This window comes from Rhinoderma darwinii, chromosome 3 (genome assembly GCF_050947455.1).
Source record: "Rhinoderma darwinii isolate aRhiDar2 chromosome 3, aRhiDar2.hap1, whole genome shotgun sequence".
Lineage (NCBI taxonomy): Eukaryota > Metazoa > Chordata > Amphibia > Anura > Rhinodermatidae > Rhinoderma > Rhinoderma darwinii.
Genome location: NC_134689.1, coordinates 376,132,350 through 376,154,895, shown reverse-complemented (window position 1 = coordinate 376,154,895; position 22,546 = coordinate 376,132,350). Strand labels below are relative to the sequence as shown.

Here is a 22,546-nt window from a genome sequence, read left to right as displayed (position 1 = left end):
TGAAGGCGTAGAGTTTTTGGAAGCTGATTTGACCATAGAGGATGTTACAGAGGCTATTAGTTCCTTCCCAAACAAGATGACCCCCGGTCGGGACGGTCTGCCAATAGAATGGTATAAACTGCATGTTGACCTGATCGCCCCTCATCTGCTTGCTCTTTTTCAATCCTTTAGTGGTGATACTACTCTCCCCCTTCTATGAGCGAGGCTCTTCTAGTGCAGATCCCCAAGCTACGTAAGGATCCTCGAGATTGTGGCTCATACCGCCCTATCTCACTCCTTAATTGTGATATTAAAATATTAGCCAAACTTTTGGCGATGCGTATCCAAAAGATTGTATCTCATGTTATTCATCCGGACCAATCTGGCTTTATGCCAGGGAAGGCCACTGATGTTAATCTTCGGAGACTCTTCACTAATTTATCATCTAATTTAGAGTCAAGCGGCACCAGTTATTGCCTCCTTGGATCTTGAAAAAGCTTTTGACTCGGTGGAGTGGTCCTATCCTTGGTCTGTGCGAGGCTAATTTGGATTTGGCCTCAGATTTATCCGGTGGGTAGTTGCTATACTCCCAACCTACAGCGAGTATTAAAACTAATTGTCACATTTCCCCTTCATTTACACTAGCCCAAGGAAATAGGCAAGGTTGTCTATCTCCTTCCCTTTTTGCACTGGCCATTGAGCCACTAGCACTTGCTGTAAGAGCCCCTCCTGCTATAAAGGGCTTTGGGATGGGGGAGAGGACGTCTCCCTCTATGCAGATGATACACTCTTACTCCTCATCAATCCATGTCCATCTCTGCGTGCAGTATTGTCATTGTTCGATTGATTTTTCCTCCTTCTTTGGGCTCCGTGTCAATTGGTTGAACCCTTTGGTGAAGGCGATAGGTGATGCGGCTAGGAGTATCGTACTTCCTTCCCTTATACAATGGGCAGACAAAATTACTTTTCGGTGTATAGTGATCAGCTACGTGGGGCCGTATTGGCGCGTCATCAATATTAGAAAAGCTCCAGGACTTCCGGGAACAGTTCACTGGATTTGAACAGCACCATTTAGTACCAAATTTTTAATTAATGTATATTAGTGACTTCTTTTTACATAAAAATATGAATGCAAAGCAATTTTTGGTCCCCGGATAACCAATTTAATCTGTTAAAAATCTAGGTGGGGCCTTCATTTTGATACCTCTTCCACAATTCTCCAGTATGGCTGCCTTTATTGTACTCCAATATTGATAAGGATCTGCCATGAATAAGAACAGTGTTCGAAACGCGTTGGCCTTTACATTATGCCACTCAGACCACCTGGTTACTGCATTCTCTTTTTTACTTTCTATACCAATAAAAGAGGGAACATCAATTCCTTTTTATTTACACACCACGCTGGATCAGATCTTCTTTATCAGAGATCGGAAGACGGAGACTGGATCATACAGGAGAAGGCAGCAGGTAGGTTGTCTATACATTTGGAATGTAGACAAATTTATTTGGACTCCTATCACAGTTACTGATGATGATGATGATGATGATTAGACAGGCTCCTGTCACAATTAGGCCTTGTTCACACAGTGCAGATTTGCTTCAGATTTTGCATGTATTTGTTAAGCTAAAACCGGGAACGGAACCTTTAGAGAAGAAATAGATCCAGGAGAGCAGACCTATGAGATCTTACTTTATAGGTACCGCTTCTGGTTTAAAAAAAAAAAAATAGATAGAAAATACATGCAAAATTTGCAGTGTGTGAACATGGTCTAATAGTGAAGTTCACAGTTCAGCCCCCCTGACTTTATACTTATAACCGCTCGCTTAGTTTTTATAATAGAATATTGAGGGAATGATATTCACAATGTCTCCCAGCCAGGAGAGATGGTACTGGCTCTGCTCATGTGATGCTGTGCTGAAGCATCATGGGATTGATAGCATAGTCCAGAGAATGCGGGATGAAATTTAAAATCTAAGATAGTCTGATCAGGCACAGACGGGAGGATGAACTGCAAGGGACTACAATATACTTGCATAAAAGTGTCGATAGACAGAGAAGGAAGTGCCAACACAACTTTCCATCACTAAGGGGTCGCGGGTTCTCCACATGGCAAGCTAAGGCCTCATGCACACGACCGTAGCCATGTGCACGGTCGTGATCTTCGGGTCGGACCGCAGCGGAGTGGCACCCCACGGGCCGTGCACATAGCCACGTCCATTATTTCCTATGAGTCTGGACCACAGAACACGGCCATAATAAGACATGTCCATTCTTCTGCGGTCCACTCTTGGGCCATGCACGGACCGTGAAAACCACGGTCGTGTGCATGGCCCCATAAAAATGAATGGGACCGCAATTCTCCCGTGGATTTTCGGGGAAATTGCGGCCGCAAAAGCACATTCGTGTGCATGGGGCGTAAGCCTTTTTTGCTTGCAGTTTCCTTATTGACTACTAAAGCAGCTAGCCTACTTGCTGACTGTTTCCAGGCAGCACAGAATTTGAGAAGTACAAACAAATGTAAAATGGAACGAAGTGTAAAAAGAAAATCTAGTTCCCAGTTTTGGTCAAAAGATTCAGCTTCACTTTAATACACAGCGAAAAACCTACCCAAGTAAGATGAATGGAGCCAAGTCCACCCGCACTTTGCATGTATTCAGTTGGAAATAACCAGAAGTCTCATTCATGGAGGGTAAAAACCGAATGCTTTACTTGAAATTCTACACATTAACATAGTAAATCAAAGTAAACTGAATCTGGAAATAAAACAGCAGGTTACCATAGAAAAGAATGTCATACAGTACAGGTATGGGAGGTGATTAATGGCGTCACATCATAGTCTTTAGATCAAAGGAGGGGGGATGCTATAAAACATATTAAGCTCCCCATTACATGGGGTGGATTGGAGAACAAATCCTATACGGAGCCCTATCTGTAGTAGCTACAGCATAAGGTAGACACGTCCGGCACCCCAAGAGAAGACAATATACACGATGGGGGTCATTAGGACTTCCCTCCGGTAAGAAACGAGTAAGAAATGTTCCAGTAACAGCTTCCAGTGATAACATAGGAACAGTGGAAGACACACGATAGGAACTGAACTACCCCAACATATAGAGCGAGGTCGAGGGGCATCTACTCCAGCCAGAACGACGGCATCCTAATATAGCCCAAATAAATAAGACCCCTCCACATTCAAGAGGAGGATAATTAGAATACACACACCCCAACTACATATTAGGGCATATAAGAGAATACCTAAAAATGATGACGTTGTGAGAATACATTCAGGTGGGGAGATTTGCCCTTAGATAAAAAAAATAATTAAAAAAAGATGCATGTGATCCTGTAAAATGCAGAATAACTAAAAATCATAGGTGGTGCCCCAAAACAGGGGGGGGGGGGGGTTGGGGGGTAGTGACAAGATATACAACCACAACATTACAACGTATATATATTATATACACATAGGCACCTCGCCTAAGAACCCTGCAACTGTCCCCATGTTCTGTAGAGTAACTGTCCCAATGACAAGGATATGACAATTATAATGACCGGGAGGTACTGCCAAGTGACTGCAGCACCTTCCCTTCTCCAACCTTACATGCTGCCAGTGGACTCCGTAACGGAAGGCTGGGCTTTTACTATACCACATCTCAGCACTCTGCAATGTCCTCCGAAACGTTGCGTATTGTCAATATTTAGGGGGATAACCCCATAAACTTTATCTCCTTATTAAGCAAGCCATCCATTTATTGGACACAAACTTTTCACACGCTGATCTAATAGTATACCTGATAAATATCAACTGTCATTTACTTACTGTTAAGATTTGTTTTATTTATGCAAATTGTGTGAAGATACTGTCACTAGGTGTCAAAAATCCACCTTCACGTTACAAACCGGAGATGTACTACAGAAAGTGTGTGTGGAGGTGCCTCTTTACAGCCAATAGAGGTCTATGTAGAAGGGGGAGGAGAGACAGACGCTGCTGCCTATAGAAGTCTATAGAGAAGGGAGCAGCAACAGACAGACACGCTGCTCATAGAAGACAGAGACACACACACACACACACACACACACACACACACACACCAGCTGAAAGGTTAGGTACACTTTCTGATATACTGGTGAAAACGTCACTCGTATATACCATGACATATTAAAATGGGGTTTGACCCTCAACATTACATTTAAAATGCATGTTTTGGGTTTACAAATTGGGTTTTTTTTTTGTCACAACGTCCCAAGGGTAGCTGCAACACAACTAAGGCTTTGGTCATCTGCAAGGTCCTATAAAAGATACATTAAATCGCAGTATTGATGTGGAGTACCATTATGTGACGGTTGCCAAGCTGATTGTTTCTCTCTCTGCTAACAGGACTGCCCCTATCTTATGTCTGTCAGTCTGGTTGCTAGAGATACCAGTTCAGTTTTCAGGCAACACCTTCCTAGCAACCAGAATGCCACTAGGACCTACTGCACCTCCATAAACCTACAATTTTATACCAAGGTTTCTTTTCTGTCTGCTTCAAGGGGAGAATATCTCTGACATATAGCGCCCAACAGAGTCCAATACGACCGCACACAGTCCATAAGAACTAAGACAGTATTGCCAATGAACCTCTGCATTTTGGTATAATAAAAAAAAATGAAGTTCAGCTTTTACAGAGCTTTCGTTTTCCTAAGGATTTTAAAGCATTCCTAACTTTTCAAAATAGGCTGCCACGTGTGTACATGAGGAATACATTGACTTGTATGTGGCATTACTTAGCAGCTTTACCCTCTGCAGGCTCTCTAATTCAGTTGTCTGTGAGCTAGTTGCCGGAGCCTAACTGCTAACATGTCTTCTATACACAGCACACAGAGAGCAGGAATCTCCTCTTCTATCTATCCACCCATCGAAGCTGAAGCAGCAGCATGGAGATTATACAGCAGTAATAAGCAGTGTAGCTGAGAATCCAGCACTGGGGTGACAAATCTTACCAGGAGGCTGCAGCACGTGTCTGAACCTTTTTCACTCTGCTCCTCCCACCTACCATCTCCATAGGCTTGTATGTAGTGTGGCAGTTGACTCTTCTCCCCCTTCCCATCGACAGGCAATGAAGAGACACCCCTCCAACTTCCTGTAGTCCATCTCCTCTGCTCTGTAACCAGGAATGTATTTTGCTTGACAGCAGATTACAGGAAGGGAGAAACCTAGCGGCAGTGCTACACACAGACTTTGCATGGATAAAACAACAGAATTTTAACAGTAAGTAAATAACAAAGATAATATATAATCAGGTATACTATTAGGTTTATACTATAAAGTTGTTTGAGAAGTTCGTGTCCACTTAAATTACGCTTGTTCGCTGCCTGGCTAGCCTCTGACGTTTCTTTGCAAAGAAAAAATAATAATCCATGTGCGGCTTTATATCTATGCTGCAGTACAGAATACTCTTTCCTAAAAAATTCCCATAGTAAATAATGAAGGACAAAGAACAAATTGTGTAGAGATTGTACGTGATAAAATTATCTATACAAGTGGCAAATTGAAACAATCTTTGGTTGGTATCTAAGAATGCAGATTGGTTGATAGTCACAGAGACTCACCCAAGCAGCATGTTCCTATAGAATTATACAAAATGCAGCACTGGGATTTAATGCCATCTGCTTTGTTGCAGCAAAGCCTGCTTGGTAACCATAGCCTTATTGCGGTTAGGCTTTGTTTACATCTGTGCTAAGTTTTTCTGTCCAGTCATAGAGACCGAAGAAGGAAGGGGGGAAAAAAAAAAAGTGCTGGAGCCACTGCATCATGGACACTAATGGTGTCAGACAGGACCCATTGACTTTAATTAGTTCCGTCAGGGTGTACTTTGTTTTCCCAGGATTGCACAGGAAATTTTGCCTGCCATTTTCACCGGATCTGCAATGAAGCCACCTAACGGAGGCTTTAATGCAGGTGTGAACACAGCCTTACCTGTTTGCAGAATGCAGTATGAGAGTGAGCTTTCATTGGCCTGGCAAATATGGACGTCCGATAAGAAACCATACTGATAGTTGTACAGCAAACTTTTTACTCCGCAAGGTATTATTGCTCTACAAGGTTCCGCCCACAGAAATTCTTCTAGATAGGGGCGATTGATTGTAACATGAAAGGATATGGGCAATTTTTTTTATTATGTTGCGAATACTCCCGATTTACTGTTTTGTGTATATAGCGTCTCTGCAGACCTGTCTCCATGGTTACAGACTACAAGTCCTGCGCGTAGTCGGATCCTGCAGTCATGAGTTACCCCCATCTACTTACTCTTCTTCTGTCTAAATTATGAAGAAGACAGACGGCAGAAGGGGTGGAGTACCATAGGACTGCAGGATAGGACTACACTATGTTTATTTGTAGACTGTAACCATGAAGACCCATAATCTACATAGGAGCTAGAGAGACTAAACTACTTCCAAAATAGCTATTTTCAGATGCAATGAATAAACAATGGTTGCAACAGTGTACACACTCTTTAAACATGCACACAATGACTGGGTAACCATGACCAGGAGTAAGAACTAAAAGACAATAAAAGCAGGGCATAGTGTGCCAGGGGGAGTGGATTGCGTGCAGTCAAAATCCAAAACTGATAAATCAGCCCTGCAACTACATCAGGACGCAGCAGAGTTCCAACAAGCTCTGCAATCCCAGCTTCACACCTAGTCAGGAGATTCTCCAGAACGCCAAAGAAAACGGATATGTCGAGGGCACAGTGGTAAAAGATTAAAAAAGTATGAAGGAAGACCAAAGACAAAAAAAATCAAAACCACTTTCCAAAAGGACAGTGAAACCCCCACCTATCATATAGAAGAGGTCACCAGATCACAGCTTTATTCTTCCACCTCGTAATGAATACACAACATTCTTCATTACCCCAGGCCAAGTAGTAGGAACTTCATGACTTGCCAGCATTAGAGGCCTTTTAAAAAGAAGACCCTACCGTCCAACACCTTCCATAACACCTCCCCATTGACAGAGACAGAAGTCTACGTCGCCAACCCTCCCCGTACATACTGCAAAACCAGCTCATGCAACCTCAAAAAGGTGCTTTTGGATCTTCACACAAAGGCCAGACCATTCTTCTCCATTTAACCATCTTCTAAAACGGTCCATCTATTTATTTCAGACCCCATCCAGACTTGTGTTACAAACTGCTAGCCACCATTGCCCAGAGGACACGTTATCCCTTCATCTGGTCGATGTAACGTTGATGTTTGTGGTTACTGAGCTTTGGCAGGCTCAGGCTGCTGCTCCTCTGATGAGGGAGTATGTGGTGGGCTGGATTGTTTAGAGAAGTTCATTTCCAGTATGTGATGTTGGAGATGACGGACCCACTGCTCCTGGATGGAAAGGGGACCTTGGAATTGGATATCACAGAACCTGGTTGAATGGAGAAGAAAAAAAAAAAAGTGAATATTCACTGATAAACCCCAATACCACCAGTCCTACAGATTACAAGGATAGTATTCACCTCAGGTCTCCACTTGTATAAAGCATCAAGTAACAAACATAATACTTGTACTAGAAAGTAAGGCATGTGGGACGGAGAGTGAGGCTTCATGCAGTGGCCACAGTTCGGCTGGCGTGCAGTCGTGCTGCAACCAAGAGCCACGACAGCATGAGGCATTACTGTTTTTAAGGGGTTTGCAGGTAATACTGCATGCTCTTGCGGTTTTTGGCAAGGTGTGGCTTTACGGGTATATTGTGAGATTGTTAGGTTTCTGATTAAGTCCATACAATTGGATTCCGCTTCTACTGGTACAGGACAAGCATGAGATTGGTAGTTATGGTCCAGGACTACTCATAACAGTCCACTCATTTTTGGATGAGGCTCTTCAGCCAAGTAAGCCGTATAAGATTGGAGAAACAGCACCAATCTTGTCGATGGTGGAACATAAAAAAAACAAAAGTAGCTGTATGCAATTTGTCGGTAGAGGGCATATAGTGTCAGGAGATGGCAGGAGGAGCTCTGGTGTGACACCCAGGTGAGTAGAGGATGGTGGTGCTTGTAATGTAACCTCGATGTGCCCACTAGTGGAAAACAGAGTCCACTGACTACTGGGAATTATGGGGGGCACCATTTTTACTACTAGGTGGTGGACTAGACATGGCTAAGATTTACCACAGAATCAGACAACTCACTGGGACAGTCAGCAGAGGGCAGAGCAATATATATATATATATATATATATATATATACACATATATACATACACACATACATACATATACACGCCAATTAATAGAAAAATAACCGAAACCGAAATACAGCGCAGATAAGACGTCATCTTTGCATTTATTTTTCCCGGTTCGGTTACATGCAGCCCAGCCTCTACCCTCAGTAACTGTATTCTACCCAATTAGAATCGCTGATATGTGATTAACATATCAGCGATTCTTATTGGATAGCATACAGTTATTGACATTTGGGATAGCCAATGGCAGAGCAGGCTTGATGTGACGGCATCGACGCTACTCCTCCAGAACGCAGAAGGTATGGCTGCCTGGAGTGCAGGGAATATCATATGCGGTCAGTTACAGCAGCTGCAGGCTGGATGCTGAGGCAGATATACAGGCACAAACATATACAGGCACAAGCAGACCCACCAAATCACCCGGTGGGCCCTGCCTGTGCCAATAGTGGCCCACACGAGCAGCGCAGGGCAATCGCTGCACTATTTAGGGTTAGTCCACTAACACTTTGTTTTGGTCAGCCGTCACCACTCACCCCCCCCCCCCCGGTCCCCATGCGCTCTGCTGCTGTCACCGCTCATCCCCCCTCCCCCAGACGGTCCCCATGCTCTCTGCTGCCGTTGCCACTCACCCCTGCCGGACGGTCCTCATGCGCTCTGTTGCCGTCGCCGCTCATCTACCCCGGATGGTCCCCATGCTTTCAGCTTTGTTAAACAAGCATGGGGACCATCCGGGGGGAGGGGGGTGAGCGGCGACGGCAGCAGAGAGCATGAGGACCGTCCGGGGGGAGCTGACATTGTGCACCGAGATGCCTCAGCTAAGTGTTAGCGGAACGGTATACTACTGTATATAATATATACCCCCTGAGCAGATGAAGCGCTCCGCCGCTTAGTTTCTCGCTGTGTTGCAGTGAAACAGCATGAGAAGGAAAGTGGAGGGTCAGCAGCAGCAAGGGGACGACGTCAGATTGGATCAGTGCACACATCACAGCTTTACATGACATCACTCAGCAAGCATGAAGAGAACATGTAACATTTACAGAAGCCAGCAGAGGAGGAGAATGACCCAAAATATAGAGTTAGACACAACATTACTGACTGCACTACATCTAATACACCTCTACAGCTGCCCAAAGAGGGAATGTGAAGATTGTTCACTACATCATACTAAAACATCAAAAGCAGGAAGCTTTAAAGTGAACCTGTCACATCATCTAACACAACAAGCTGGATAGCTTACCGGTCGCTGGAGCACAGGTTTTCTTTCCCTGCTAGCCACCCACGTTCCTCTGCTATCAGCCCGGTAAGTATCAGTGCCCTGTAAGAGTAGACTGTCAAGTGCGCAGGCCCCGGCGCTCCATGTCCATGACGGAGATTGGCATTGAGCGCTGGGGCCTGCCCACTTGACAGTCTACTCTTACAGGGCACTGATACTTACCGGGCTGATAGCAGAGGAACGTGGGTGGCTAGCAGGGAAAGAAAACTAGCATTGCAGCGTCTCGTAAGCTATCCAGCTTGTTTTATATGTGCTAGGTCCACTTTAATTCACATAGACCTGATATATATATATATATATATATATATAAAACGTCTCATACCCAATTACCATTTATTTAAACTCACCTGCATTTTAATGTGTAAATATTCCCCACAAACTTAACCAAGGATGTCTGTGGCGGCCTTGGCACCAAAGAAGGGACAGGACGAGCTCTTACAGGTGGTCGTGGCTCCTCCGTTTTAGAAGGGTGGTCAGAGACGGTCTCATCCCGTGTAGGTGGAATCTCCGCAGGCTTAGGATGACGCCTCTCCGTTTCTGTTGCAAGTAGGAATACAGATTAGACCATACTCTAGTCGTGCCCTGCAAAACTGCATTCTACCGTTTTGTGCATACAGCCCTTATGCAGTCCTTTGTGTCTCCCTGGTTACAGACTACAAACACCACTACTTTGCCCCTTCTCTACTGTGTGTATGTTGGCAAGAAGATGGAATAAAACAATTGTGGGATCAGACCACATTTAGGATTTCTGTCTGTAGTTTGACGTCATGGAGCCCTAGATCTCCTTAGTTTATACAACCAAACGGTGGGATATTTTACATCAAAGTTGGTTCATTTTTGTTTATTGGATATGCCGTTGAGAAATGAAGGATATACACACTTTTCAATCATTCTTTTTAACTATGTATGCACTTACTGTGCCCATGTACTTCTGACGGCTTTTCATTTGCTGCCCCATGTGCTCCAACAATCCGTTCGGTTTCCAAAGCTTTCCCTGGGACAACAGCTTGACTCTCCCTTTCAGTCATTCCAGGCTTTGGCGATTGTAAAGCACGCTTAAACTTTTTAGTGTAAGGACGCCCTCCTTGAATATAACTGAGATAAGCTCCAGCCTTTTGAGGCCGCTGTTTCATCCACTCACGTAGTGTTTCTATTGGAGATCCATTGACGCACCATTCTGTGACGCCGAACTGACGAAGGTGAGCTCGAGCATGGCTAGCAAGAGCCTTACGGTTTTCAAAGAAAAGTCCGCATAGCTCACAGCATGCCTCTACTGCAAAAGGAAAAAGGTTGTGGGGGAACAAGTGGAAGATGAGAGATGAGAACATTACAAATATTGTAAAAAAAGCAATCCGCTTCATAAAATGTTCAACTTACATGACGTAACATTCTTCTCTGGAGAGGATTTCACCTTCACCTTGAAAGGAAGTTCCGTCTGGATGTAAGCCTTTGGCTTGCCATCTGGGGAATAAACCTTAGGCTTGCTGTCACCATGCATGAAGTGTTTGGGCTTTCCATCCCCAGGAAGATATGGTTTGGGTCTACCGTCACCTTGCAAATATGCCTTGGGCTTGAGCTCCCCGTGCACGAATTGCTTGGGTCTGTGATCACCTGTCAAGAAGCCCTTTGGTCTGCCTTCATGAATGAAAGTCTTCGGCCTCCCATCGCCACTCTGCAAAAACGTTTTGGGTCTCCCATCACTTTGAAGAAAGGTCTTGGGCCTACCATCATCTTGAATGTAGGTTTTTGGCCTAGCATCTCCCTGTAAGTAAGTTTTAGACTGATTGCAAGTCTTTGGCTCTATATTCACAAAGCCCCTTGGATCAGACTGCCTTGGTCCGTGGGAAACTGGCCTTTTAGCTGGCATTGGAGACAGAAAGTTGTTGTGGGGACGCCCATGAGGAGACACGGACAGATCTCGAGCCATTCCTTGAGAGCCGATGCCAAGGGGAGACAGTCTCTGCGATGGACTGGGTGGTTCATCATCTCCTCGAGGTTCCTTCTTAATGGTAGAAAGTTGATGTAGTGGCGCTGGGCGTCTTTTGCGTATAATCTCACGCAGTGTGTCAATAGGTGAGCCATTCACGTGCCATTCCGTAACACCCATTTGGCGTAGATGAGAACGGGCGTGACTAGACAGTCCCTTGCGGTTCTCAAAAAATTCATTGCAGAACTCACAGCGGATGTCACGGGTGGGGTCTGCTCGAGAGGCTGGAGAGAGGAAAGAATGAAAGTTTAGGAAGGACAACAAAAGCAAAAACAGTAGTCCGGGGAAAAAAACAAAAACGGTTAAATAATGAAAAAGCAAATGGGAAGGATCACACTGAAAAGGGGAGAAAATACAAAAGAGCAATAGCCGGATATACTCCAGTATTCACACAAGCAGCCAGATAGTCACTCCCTAATAAAAGCTCAAAACACGCACATGCACCCTGGTCGTGTCCAACAATCAAAGAGAAAAAAAATACGTTAGTTCGGGATGGCTTACATGGAAAGACCGGACTCTGACTTTCACTTTAAACATATAAATGGTGCAATCTGATGGTTATTACGGCCTCATGAAGTGGACTAAAGGGAATCAGAATAAAATTACATTGTGTAATAGCACCAACATTTGCAAATCTTACTAAACTTTCTGCTTATACAGTCAAAAAGTTGAGCATCATGGAATTCACTGCATATCAAACTTAGGGTGGGATGCTATGATGCTGCCATCTTTCTGCGCTCCTTCCCCCGTACGTTACTGGGCTTGTATCAGACTGTTTGCTTCAGGGCAGTCATCACCAAAAATCTGAATCATACACCACAAGTACCTTCAACAATACCCTAAAAACAAGCTGTAAGAAATAGAAACCACTTCCAATGTAAAACTATCCAATTTCAGTTTCCTACTCCCACAGTCATGGAAGCCTAGTAAGAATGCAAAGCAGTCATAAAGCTAAGATTTCAACAAGCAAAATATGCCTATGGACTATAATCAACACTTGTACAGTCTCTCTAACCTAGAGTCAATAAACCAAATCCTGAGCCTAGACCTAAGTAAGCGTTATTCGTAAAGAGGAAGGGATCTTGGACTGAAAGATGAATGCAACAGACAAGATGGAAAGCGATGAAGATGACGAGCAATGTACATGTAGAGCCTGCGGATCACTGGCCCACTTACACAAGTTCAGAGGTGACAGATCGGCGGGCCACTCGCTGGCCGTGAAGGTGGGAAGCCGAGGCGGCTTGCGTTGCATTGTTGGAGATAACCCACTGAACGGGTGGGATCCAGAGGGGGAAGAGGGTGGATGATGTGAGAGGAGCTTGTCCGAGTTGGGGCCTCCAATTCTGTTGGCCGATCTGGGGCAGTTCCCTGTGGCCAAGATCTCCCTCAGAGTGTCGATGGGTGAGCCGTTGACATGCCACTCTGTGACGCCCATCTGGCGCAGGTGGGAGCGTGCGTGGCTCGACAGGCCCTTTCGGTTCTCAAAGAACTCGCCGCAGAACTCGCAGCGGACTTCTTCCGAACTTGGGGCTGAGGAAGGAGGGGACGACAAATAAATGGTTGCCTTGAAAAACAAAAGTGTGGCATGGGGCAGTATAGGATTTCCACATACTCATGTGGCTTAGCCTACGTTAATAAAAACAGGATGTCCACAACTCCCTTTAACAGTGTTGCACAATAATTTACATGTTTCTAGAACGGTGGGCACCATAATAGCTTAATGAGAGTTTGAAGTGCCCACATCACCCAAAGGCTAGGCAAGACATCTAGGTGTGCACCAAACAAGACCATGAAACATTACAAGTACAAAGATTCAGTGGTCAGTAGCAAAGCAAAGCGTTAAGTCCTTTCTCTGGCATCAATGCGATGTGTCATAAAAAAATAAAATCAAATCAAGACAAAAACTGGTACACAATCTTCAAACAGAGAAAGTGAGGCAGGAATTGAAGGATAAAGCCAAGGCGCTCGCTTGAGCCATGCAAGACAATGCAGAGTACAAAAACGAATATGGATACAGTCGAAAACAAAAAATTCATGTGTAAGGGGGAGGGGGTGCTGCGGCTTGTTTTGACGCGTATTGCCGAATCCTCCAGAATACACCATTGAATGTCTTAAATAGCTGGTCCCCAATAGGTTATTGGAATTGCTCAATAAAAAAGGGGTCAAGACAACGTCTTCTCTAAAAGTGGCCACAGGTCGGTCTCCTTGAGCCCCTGGTAATCGGGTTCTTACTGGTGAAGTCTAGCCCAGCCGCACAATTATTTTGCCCCAGCCACTGCATGAGAAATGTAATATTACATGGCGCCAATTAAAATAAGTAGGTAACTATGTAATTCATGGCTGAATCAAATCCACCATTGCGGGGCTGCGCTTACTTAGCGGCTCTCTGCTTTGGCGAACATAGTAATTCCAATATGATATCCATATATTCTCGTCATCAGACAGACCCCTTTAATAAAGATCATCTAGAAGATGCTCAGTGTGATGCGTAGGGTGGCTGAACAGTGCCACTGGCTACCCAGTCACACATCCGTTACAGCACCTTCTGGTCTGATTGGTGCTGTGGCAGCAACCAAATGGAGCCACGCAGCCCGGGAGGCAATGTTATAAGAATTTGGTGCCCGCTTTAGAGAAGTTCAGGGCACTATTCAGTAGATGGAATAGCACATGGCTTAGAGGTCTTGGTATGGAGTAGAGTAGAACATTCACAGAAGGGTATGTACTGGGGGGGGGGGGGGATAAGGTAGCATTACTATTAGTTGCAGAAAGAAGAAAGTTAGTGTCAGCAGCACATAATACATAAAGCTCCACAGGTCTCCGCTCACAAATCTCCCATGCGCAAAATCGCCGAAAGCAACAACCATGCAGCAAAGAAAAACAACATTAAAAAAAAAAAAAAAAGCTGCACAGATTAATAATCACACAGCAAAGATTCGGTAACTTTGCCACGGTTACATAGATGTACAGATAATACAGAGCTACTCTATATACATAAACTGGTGCCAATTGCCAACTATGCACCGCTGGCTACTGACCGTAATAAAACCTTTCTAAGTTTGTATACATCTCCCCTGACCTTGCATCAGAGTACAAACATTATAATAGTAGAGTAACAATTGACAATTAGGGGATATCGCAATTTCCTCATTAAAGTGCAGCTCCACTTGTGACCTCCGTCCTGACATCGAGCGTGGAGAGACACTCCTGCAAGCTGGGTAAGACGCCTGGAGTGTTTCATGCACAGGGCCTATCAGAATTAGGCCCATGCACGATACTCAACCGCCGTCCAGTCGTCATACCAACTGTACCATTCAGCGTGCAGGAATCTAGTCAGGTGGGCGATCACAAGTGGAGGTACACTTTAAACCAATACAAGTCTGTGGTCACAATGGGTGTGAATCTGAGATTTTCATGAAGAGGCTATATCATCTAATTTTTCCCGTTTATGCTGGTATTGTATGTAACCTACTGATTACTATGCGATAAGTAGATTGCAGACCCTATCAGAAAAAGTTACCATCTAGACCGGACATCTACAGAAATGATTGTGTCACTAGGATATGGCATCACTTCCTCACAGCTCCTCAGAATGAAGGTGATAGAGAGGGCCTGTCACCTCTCACAACATGTGGGTATTCGTAAATTCTTGCATTCCCCATAAAATAACAAAATGGCCCAAGAGACCACATACTTTCTGTTCTACCAATACCCCCTTTAGGTGCATCGATCTTGACGATGAGCAAAATAACCAATGTACAGTGAAAGCCTACATGGTTTCCTCCAAACTACCCCGCTAAAGCAAAGATAGTGGCGCACTTGGAAGAAACTAATCAAGGTCCGAAAGATTACCCACACGGTATGCAAATGTGAGCCCTCTCTGTTCTTCTTGCTGGCCGGGGAGGCTCCTGTGATATGTCCTGATAGAGAGTGAGCCTGTTGTAGGAGAGAAGGCTTGCATTTACATGCTGTGCGGATAGTCTTGCGCTTCTTCCCTTTTGCATCTACTAAATGCCCCCAAAAATAATTACAGATGCTCGTGAACACACTTCGTGCCCAATTATCACCAAGGCTAATCTGAAACCATTTATGGTATCTTTCCTGTTCCCAGCATGTATTAGGCAGACAGCATTATACTTACATAGATTAAGTGGAGTCGAGGCATTTTTTTGTGACCAGTAAGACTCCATGTTGGGTTTAAAGTGTGAGGGAGACATCTTCAGCTTTTTGGTAGGTGGAGTGTGAGATTGAGATGGCCTGGGATGACCGAGCCCAGTTATTGAGGCTTTGGGTTGGTTGGCGGATTCCATCTTGCCATGAAGGCGCACATTCTCTGGCTTTCCGTGGGAGCTTGCAGCCTCCACTAATTTGGTATGGTGACCAACATCAGATGATAAAACGTGTGGGGCACCGGCTTCAACTATTTTTATCTGGGTACTGTTTCCTGACCCACTGGGACATTTGAAGTGTGTGGAAGTCTCTATTGGTCCCATGCTGTCAGTTAACTTTAAGCTGCTCTCTGCTGGCGCAGAGCGGGGACTGTCATCAGATACCTCAGCAGAGGAGTCATCATTCCCTTTGTTGGCTCCTTCAACCCTCTTGGGGAATACGCTGGCTTCTTTGACCTTTGTGCTGTTTGCCTGGTTCAGATCTGTGCCAGGTTCTTTGGACGTGCCATCAACAGAAGTTTTGGTAAGACCATCATCAGCCGGCATGTGTCCAGACAGTCTCTTCTTGAACTCTTCACTTTTGATTAGAGAGTTGAGAGCTGCAATTGGGGCACCTTTAGCATCCGGGTCATTCACTCCCAAGTGGCGCAAGTGAGCACGGGCATGGCTGGATAAGCCTTTTCGAGTCTCAAACCAAGCACCACAAAACTGACAGTCATTTTCTCTGCTGGTTTCACCTTCTACAGCTGTGAAATGAAGGAATGACACAGGGACGGGAAGGGGGAGAAAAAAAAAAGTAGACAACACAAATGAAATGAGGAAATGGGTGAGTAATGAAAGATGATGCATGAAAAATGTATACATACATGATTAAAAATATAACAAAGTTTATGAATATAAGGGGGTAAGGAAATAATACAGGGAAGGAAACAGACCGAAGAGGTAACATGCAACAGGAGAGATGATGAAAGAATGGAAACAAGGAAAGAAGAAAGGAATGAAGTAAGAAAGGGGGCAAGATAGGCTGTATAGTACAAGAGGTGACGGCATCTACCCACCAAAAAGCCCTGAAAAAAGCCTCACGCCCCATCCCTTGTGGCCAAAGTGGCCCCCAACACCACTCACTCAGATTCAGAGGCCCGTCCTCCTCCCCCCACTGGGCCTTGGGGGTTCCTGGCTGGGGGCTTGCCACCTTCTTGGCCCCCATTAAGCTCTCGTCTTTCGGCATCTTGCCCTGTTTAGCCAGCTCGTTCAGCAGGTCAATGGGAGCCCCACTGCTCTCCGACTCTGGCACCCCGAGGTGCCGCAGGTGGGAGCGTGCGTGGCTGGATAGGCCCCTCCGGGTCTCGAAGCATGCTCCACATAACTCACACGTAGTGGAACCTAGGCCTGGCAGGGGTACCAATCACAAACTGAATTACTAAGTGGGCACGTGAGAATTAGAAAAAAAGGGCCCAAGAGTATTTCTACTATGAAGCCAAATTAGGTTTCTAAACAATCCTGTGACTAATGCAAAACAATTATTGTGCTATAAGCAATGCTTAACTCAGAAGAGAACACAAACCAAGCCACAATTTGATAAACGCTTATTCTTGGCAGACATACAGGATCTAGTCTCTTATTCTACAGCGCTTAGATGGAGCAATATGCTCATCACTTGGGAGAGGTTTTCTTCATGATAATAGGATTGCCTTGTATGAACCTCTTATTGTTGCGGGATCTTGGAGTCCCAGGTTTTACTTGCCAAGAATTACAAAGAAAAATCCATATGTCCTCTGCGTCTCCACTACAGGGAAGGCCCAGCATGAAAAGGCTTACCATTTGCAGCGCAAGTTTACTTGTCAAATTATGTCTTACAGAGTCTAGTGACTAGATTACCCAAGTGAACAAAGACATGTCAGGAGAGCTGGCGGCTCAGTTGTAGTAACTACCTGCATTCTCCATAAAACATCAATTCTTGGGAAAAAAAACCAAAAAATAAATAAAAATAAATTCTAAGAGTCTATATTTCGCTGCTCCGTTATGCCTCCTGGAAATGTATGAACAAATTGACAACTTGGGTGTTACTATTCCCCTTGTCAATGCGGTTTATTCCTACACCGCCTGACACTGCTGAAATGATACTATATTAACTTTATCCCCGAAAAGATGACGCATTCTAAGTTGCACTGCAAACTAACACAATCCTTTATACCCAAGTGCAGGAAAATATGCTCCACATGAATCTAAAATACGGTTGGAGATTCTCATGGAGTTTAACCCCTTTGGGACTAAGCCGTTTTTTGATTTTCGTTTTTCTCTCCCTGCATTCCAAGAGCCATAACTTTTTTATTTTTCCGTCAATATAGTGGTGTGAGGGCGGCTTATTTTTTCAGGGAGGAGCTGTAGTTTCTTTTGGTACCATTTAGGCCTTGTTGACACAGAGTTTTATTTGACAAGTTTATTGCCATGGAAACCGCAGCAAAAAATGGCCGAAATTGCCTCCCATTGTGGGAAAAAAGAAGCGACATGCACTATCTTGGCGTTTTCCACCTCAAAAATTCCATTGAAATCAATCAGAGATGGAAAACATGCTGGCGCGGTAATTGACGTGGGTTAGGTCATTAACCGCTCGCGGTTTTTCGCTTTGCCTGTTTAAGAAAATGGTAAAAAACGCGACAAAAAAGAAATAAAATGGAGCTGATTTTTCCAGGCAGAATTTTCTCCCTGCAAAAAAACTTAGTGTGAACAGGGCCTTATAGTTCCACGTAATTTACTGGGAAACTGAAAAAAAATTATTTGCGGGCTGAAGTTTGAAAAAAACTGCGATTCCTCAATTGTGGTTTGGGTTTCGTTTTACGGCTTTCACCGTGTGGTAAAAACCGTCAACTCGTAAAAATGACAGCCGGCTGTTTTTATGAGCCGTGCTCCCATTATAAAGTATTGGAGCTCGGTCAGTAAAATGAAAAAATAGGACATGTCCTATTTTCTTTGGCAAGTTTCTATGGCACGGACATCCTCCCGTAGACATACGGGAAGGTGCCCGTCGGCCATGGAAATGAATGGGCCGGTAATTATTGGCGATTTTACGTTCTTGTGCATGTGGCCTAAGCAGGAGCGGTTACTAACAGCTTCTGTTCTTAACGAAGTCTGCCGAGTACGGCAGGGTTTGGAGGGACCGCAGGTTCCTGCCATCTAACCCTTTGATCACCGCGGCCCGTGACTGCAGAATGTTCAAAAAGAGATTGCCTCCTTCAATAATGTCACCAGGTTTCCCTCTGCAGACAGCCCTGGGAACCTTGAACAGACCCCAAGGCTGTCTCTTCTGCAAGCCTGCTGTTACGGCACAATTGTATACTATCCCGACGGAGGCCAAAAGGGCAATATATCAGTATACTTTTTTGGAGGATGGAATATAACAGTAGACTACGCCACTCTATCCCGCGGGTACCCGCAAAAATACGTATACTGCATGATATACTTCTTTTTAACATTAAAGTCAATGGGTGACAAATGCCACTGCAAGGCATACATCACAGGTCTATGTCTAACGTATTCATCATGAGCGTTTTTAATAGCCTTTCATTAAACATACACCAGAAAAGCTCTATGGTGACGGATGCCACTGCTAGGCATCAGTCACAGCCTACGTTTAACATGTAGGACGAGAGCTTTACCCGGTGTATATGTTAAAAGGACAGGTGTCAGGGGGAAAAAATTTTTATGTTATTGCTTTTAGTAGGTTATTAAAATACATTTTATTTATTTGTGTTTTACTTTTTTCTTTCTTTTACTTCTCTATGGGGGCTGCCATTTTTTTTTTTATTTCTACGTGTCGATTAACGTCACATACAGAGATGGAATACGGCACATACATCCCCATAGAGAATGTGAATGGGAGCCGTTTCATTCACTATAGCGTACGCCGTCTGTATGGGAATGGCGCATGCGCCGCTCCCACATAGTCCAAAAGGAAGGTCTTCGGCCGAGCGACATCCGGCACCATTTTCATGTGGACCGGAAGCCACGGCCGGACAGTAAGATGACTACTTCCGGTCGCGGCTTCCGTCCATATGTTCAGAAGCAAGGACTAGGAGCGGCGGCGGCAGGAGCAGGTAAGTTATGTTTGTGTATGTTAGTGTTATACTGTGTATTTACCACTGTATCTAATCCTCCTACACTGTGCATTTGCTCAAAAAATGGCAGCACACAGTGTAGGAGGTTTGAACATTCAACCCCCTCCTTTCTCCTGGCACTAGCCAGGATAAGGGAGGGGGGATTGTGTGAGGACACTAGAGCGAGTGCGTCTTCTCCAATTTTGTAGCATAAAGCAATGAGGTTGCTTTGCCACATGCCAATGCTGCAATTTTGGGAATTGCTCCCTCTAGTGACCAGCAAATGGAAATTTTATAAATTAGAATCTAATTTATAATATTTCTTGACTTGTGAAAAAAATTAGAACAATTTATACACGAACAGTTGAACTAAAAAAAAAAAATATATATATTTTTCTACCGACACATTCCCTTTAAACTTTGGACCAACAGAACAGCAACCTCCCGGCACTACATTACCTGGTGAAAAGATGGAGGGAAAATAAATCTACTTGACATGCATGGACATGTACCTCGCATAGCACACATCATAGTCCTAATAATCCTAAACTATTAGGACAATTTTTTTTTATAACCGCAACGTTGCTACTTCATGTGATGACTAGAAAAGGAGTCCTTCAAAAACATCCACCCCAATCCACTCACTGGAGGTCTGTGGCCTGTCATATACATATATAATTAAAAAAAAAAAAACTATGGGCAACAAAGAACAGCCCTTAAAAGCATTAGGTCTGCCTAAATTTCTTTTTTAAACTAAAAGGGACGATCAAGAAATGGTAAAAGGAAAAGTGGAGCCGATGCCCCAGGAAACCAATAAACTTCAATCTTCCAGTCCTCATTTTTCAGTGGCCATCTGAATGTTTCCTTTGGGCAACTCCTCTACTTTTAATTTGCACCTGTTTTGGTAACTCACCATCCCCAAGTGTTTAAGCTACGGCTGCACAGTGACGAAATTTTTTTTGTCAACTATTTGTAATGCCAATCTGGAAGTGGCGCTTTAAAGGCCTAGTTCACACAAGTATTTTCAGACCGGAAAATTTTGACCTGCCTGCACTTTTGCCACGGCTTTCGCAGTGTTTTTTTTGCCTGCAGCCATTGACTGCGGGCAAAGAAACACTGTGAAAATGGCATTTTCTGCCTCCAATTACTTTCAAGCCGCCAAGGGGGAAAAAAAACCAAAAACACCTCCACCTCCCATTAATTTCAATGGCGCAGATTCCGATGCGGTTTCCACGCCAAAATCAGTGCCAAAGAACTCTGTGTGAACTGGGCCTAAGAGTAGTCAAAGTGGTTGTAATCAGTTACACAAAAACACTATGCAAGTGTTAAATACAAGCAACATAAAAAAACAAAAAAAGAAGGATCACAGCACTAAGATATCAGCTTAAAGGAACAGTGTCATCACAATTTTTTTTTTCATATGTTAAAGATGTTAGTGCTTTATTAAAAATGTTTATATTTATTTGTGTGTTACTTTTTCTTATTTTTACACTTTTTCTTGTCTATGGGGGCTGCCATTTTTTGTTCCATTTCTGTATGTGTCGATTAACGACACATACAGACATGGAATACGGCAGCCACAGTCCCATAGGGACTGCGAACGGCTCCCGTCCCATGCACTTCTGTGTACGCCGTCTGTGTGGGAACTGCGCATGCGCCGCTCCCACACAGTCCAATTTGAAATTGGCGCCGTCCGGCGCCATTTTCCTGTAGACCGGAAGTCGCGGCCGGACAGTAAGATTACTACTTCCGGTCGCGGCTTCTGGACTTGTGCACTTGGACCAGCGGCAGCAGACGGAGCGGACGGGCCGGAGGGAGCCGCGGCGGCAGGAGCAGGTAAGAGATTTCAATGTATGTTCGTGTTTGTGTACGTTTACTACTGTATGTAAACCTACTACACTGTGTGTTAGCTCAAAAAATGGCGACACACAGTGTAGGAGGATAGACCGTTCAAACCCCTCGTTTATCCCGGCACTAGCCAGGATAAAGGAGGGGGGGGGGGATGCTGAGAGCTCACTAGAGTTCTTTACCCAATGGCTTTTGGCTACTGGCTTTTTACCCAATTTTGCAATGCTGCAATTTTGGGAATAGCTCCATCTAGTGACCAGCAATGGGAAATATTATAAATTAGAATCTAATTTATAATATTTCCTGACTCGTGAAAAAAAATAAAAAAAATTTGAACAATGTTTAATCACCTACACACTAAATGTTTAATTAAAAAAAAAACAAAACATGTTTTTCTGGCAACACATTCCCTTTAAAGAAAATGAACCACAGGGTAAACTTATCTTATTCGTTCTTACTGCAATACCTACGAGTTCCTTGCAAAAACATCTGCCCCCTTTGTGTTTTTTCTGTTTTGTTGCATTACAACTTGGAATTAAAAGGAATTTTAAAATCTGATTTTATGTAATGGACCTGACAAAATAGTCCAAATCGCTACTTTTTTTTTTTAAATGACTAAAGACTGAAAAGCTGCGATTGCATATGTACTCACCCCCTTTGCTATTAATCCCCAATTAACTTCAGAAGTCACAATTCGTTAAACAAGGTCCCTAGGTACAAAGTGTCACATGACATCAGTATAAATACACCCGTTCTGAGTCTACTACACCGCAAAGCAACATGAAGACCAAGGAGCTCTCCAAACAGGTCAGAGACAACATCGTGGAGACGTATAGATCAGGGTTGGGTTATAAAAAATATATCCCAATCCCTCTAACGGAGCACCATTAAATCTATTGTAACAAAATGGAAAGAATATGGCACAACTACAAACCTGACAAGAGAAGGCCGCCCACCAAAACTCAAAGGGGGCAAGGA

General features: G+C 44.1%; 1 protein-coding gene across 7 annotated transcripts in view; it reads right to left on the bottom strand.

Annotated features, from left to right (window-relative positions):
• Nucleotides 1-2,659: 2,659 nt before the first annotated feature.
• WIZ (WIZ zinc finger) overlaps nucleotides 2,660-22,546 on the bottom strand; it is a 67,009-nt gene continuing 47,122 nt past the window's right edge. For 4 of the 7 annotated variants that reach the window (XM_075858766.1, XM_075858768.1, XM_075858769.1 and 1 more), the window contains 7 exons: nucleotides 16,752-17,015; nucleotides 15,599-16,372; nucleotides 12,637-12,990; nucleotides 10,851-11,684; nucleotides 10,390-10,746; nucleotides 9,821-10,010; nucleotides 2,660-7,385 (listed from right to left, as the gene is read on the bottom strand). In XM_075858766.1, coding sequence (XP_075714881.1) covers nucleotides 7,226-7,385; nucleotides 9,821-10,010; nucleotides 10,390-10,746; nucleotides 10,851-11,684; nucleotides 12,637-12,990; nucleotides 15,599-16,372; nucleotides 16,752-17,015 — 2,933 coding nt within the window. In that variant the 3' untranslated portion in view covers nucleotides 2,660-7,225. The remainder of the gene's footprint in view (nucleotides 7,386-9,820; nucleotides 10,011-10,389; nucleotides 10,747-10,850; nucleotides 11,685-12,636; nucleotides 12,991-15,598; nucleotides 16,373-16,751; nucleotides 17,016-22,546) is intronic. The other 3 variants (XM_075858770.1, XM_075858772.1, XM_075858773.1) reach the window with 3 other exon arrangements.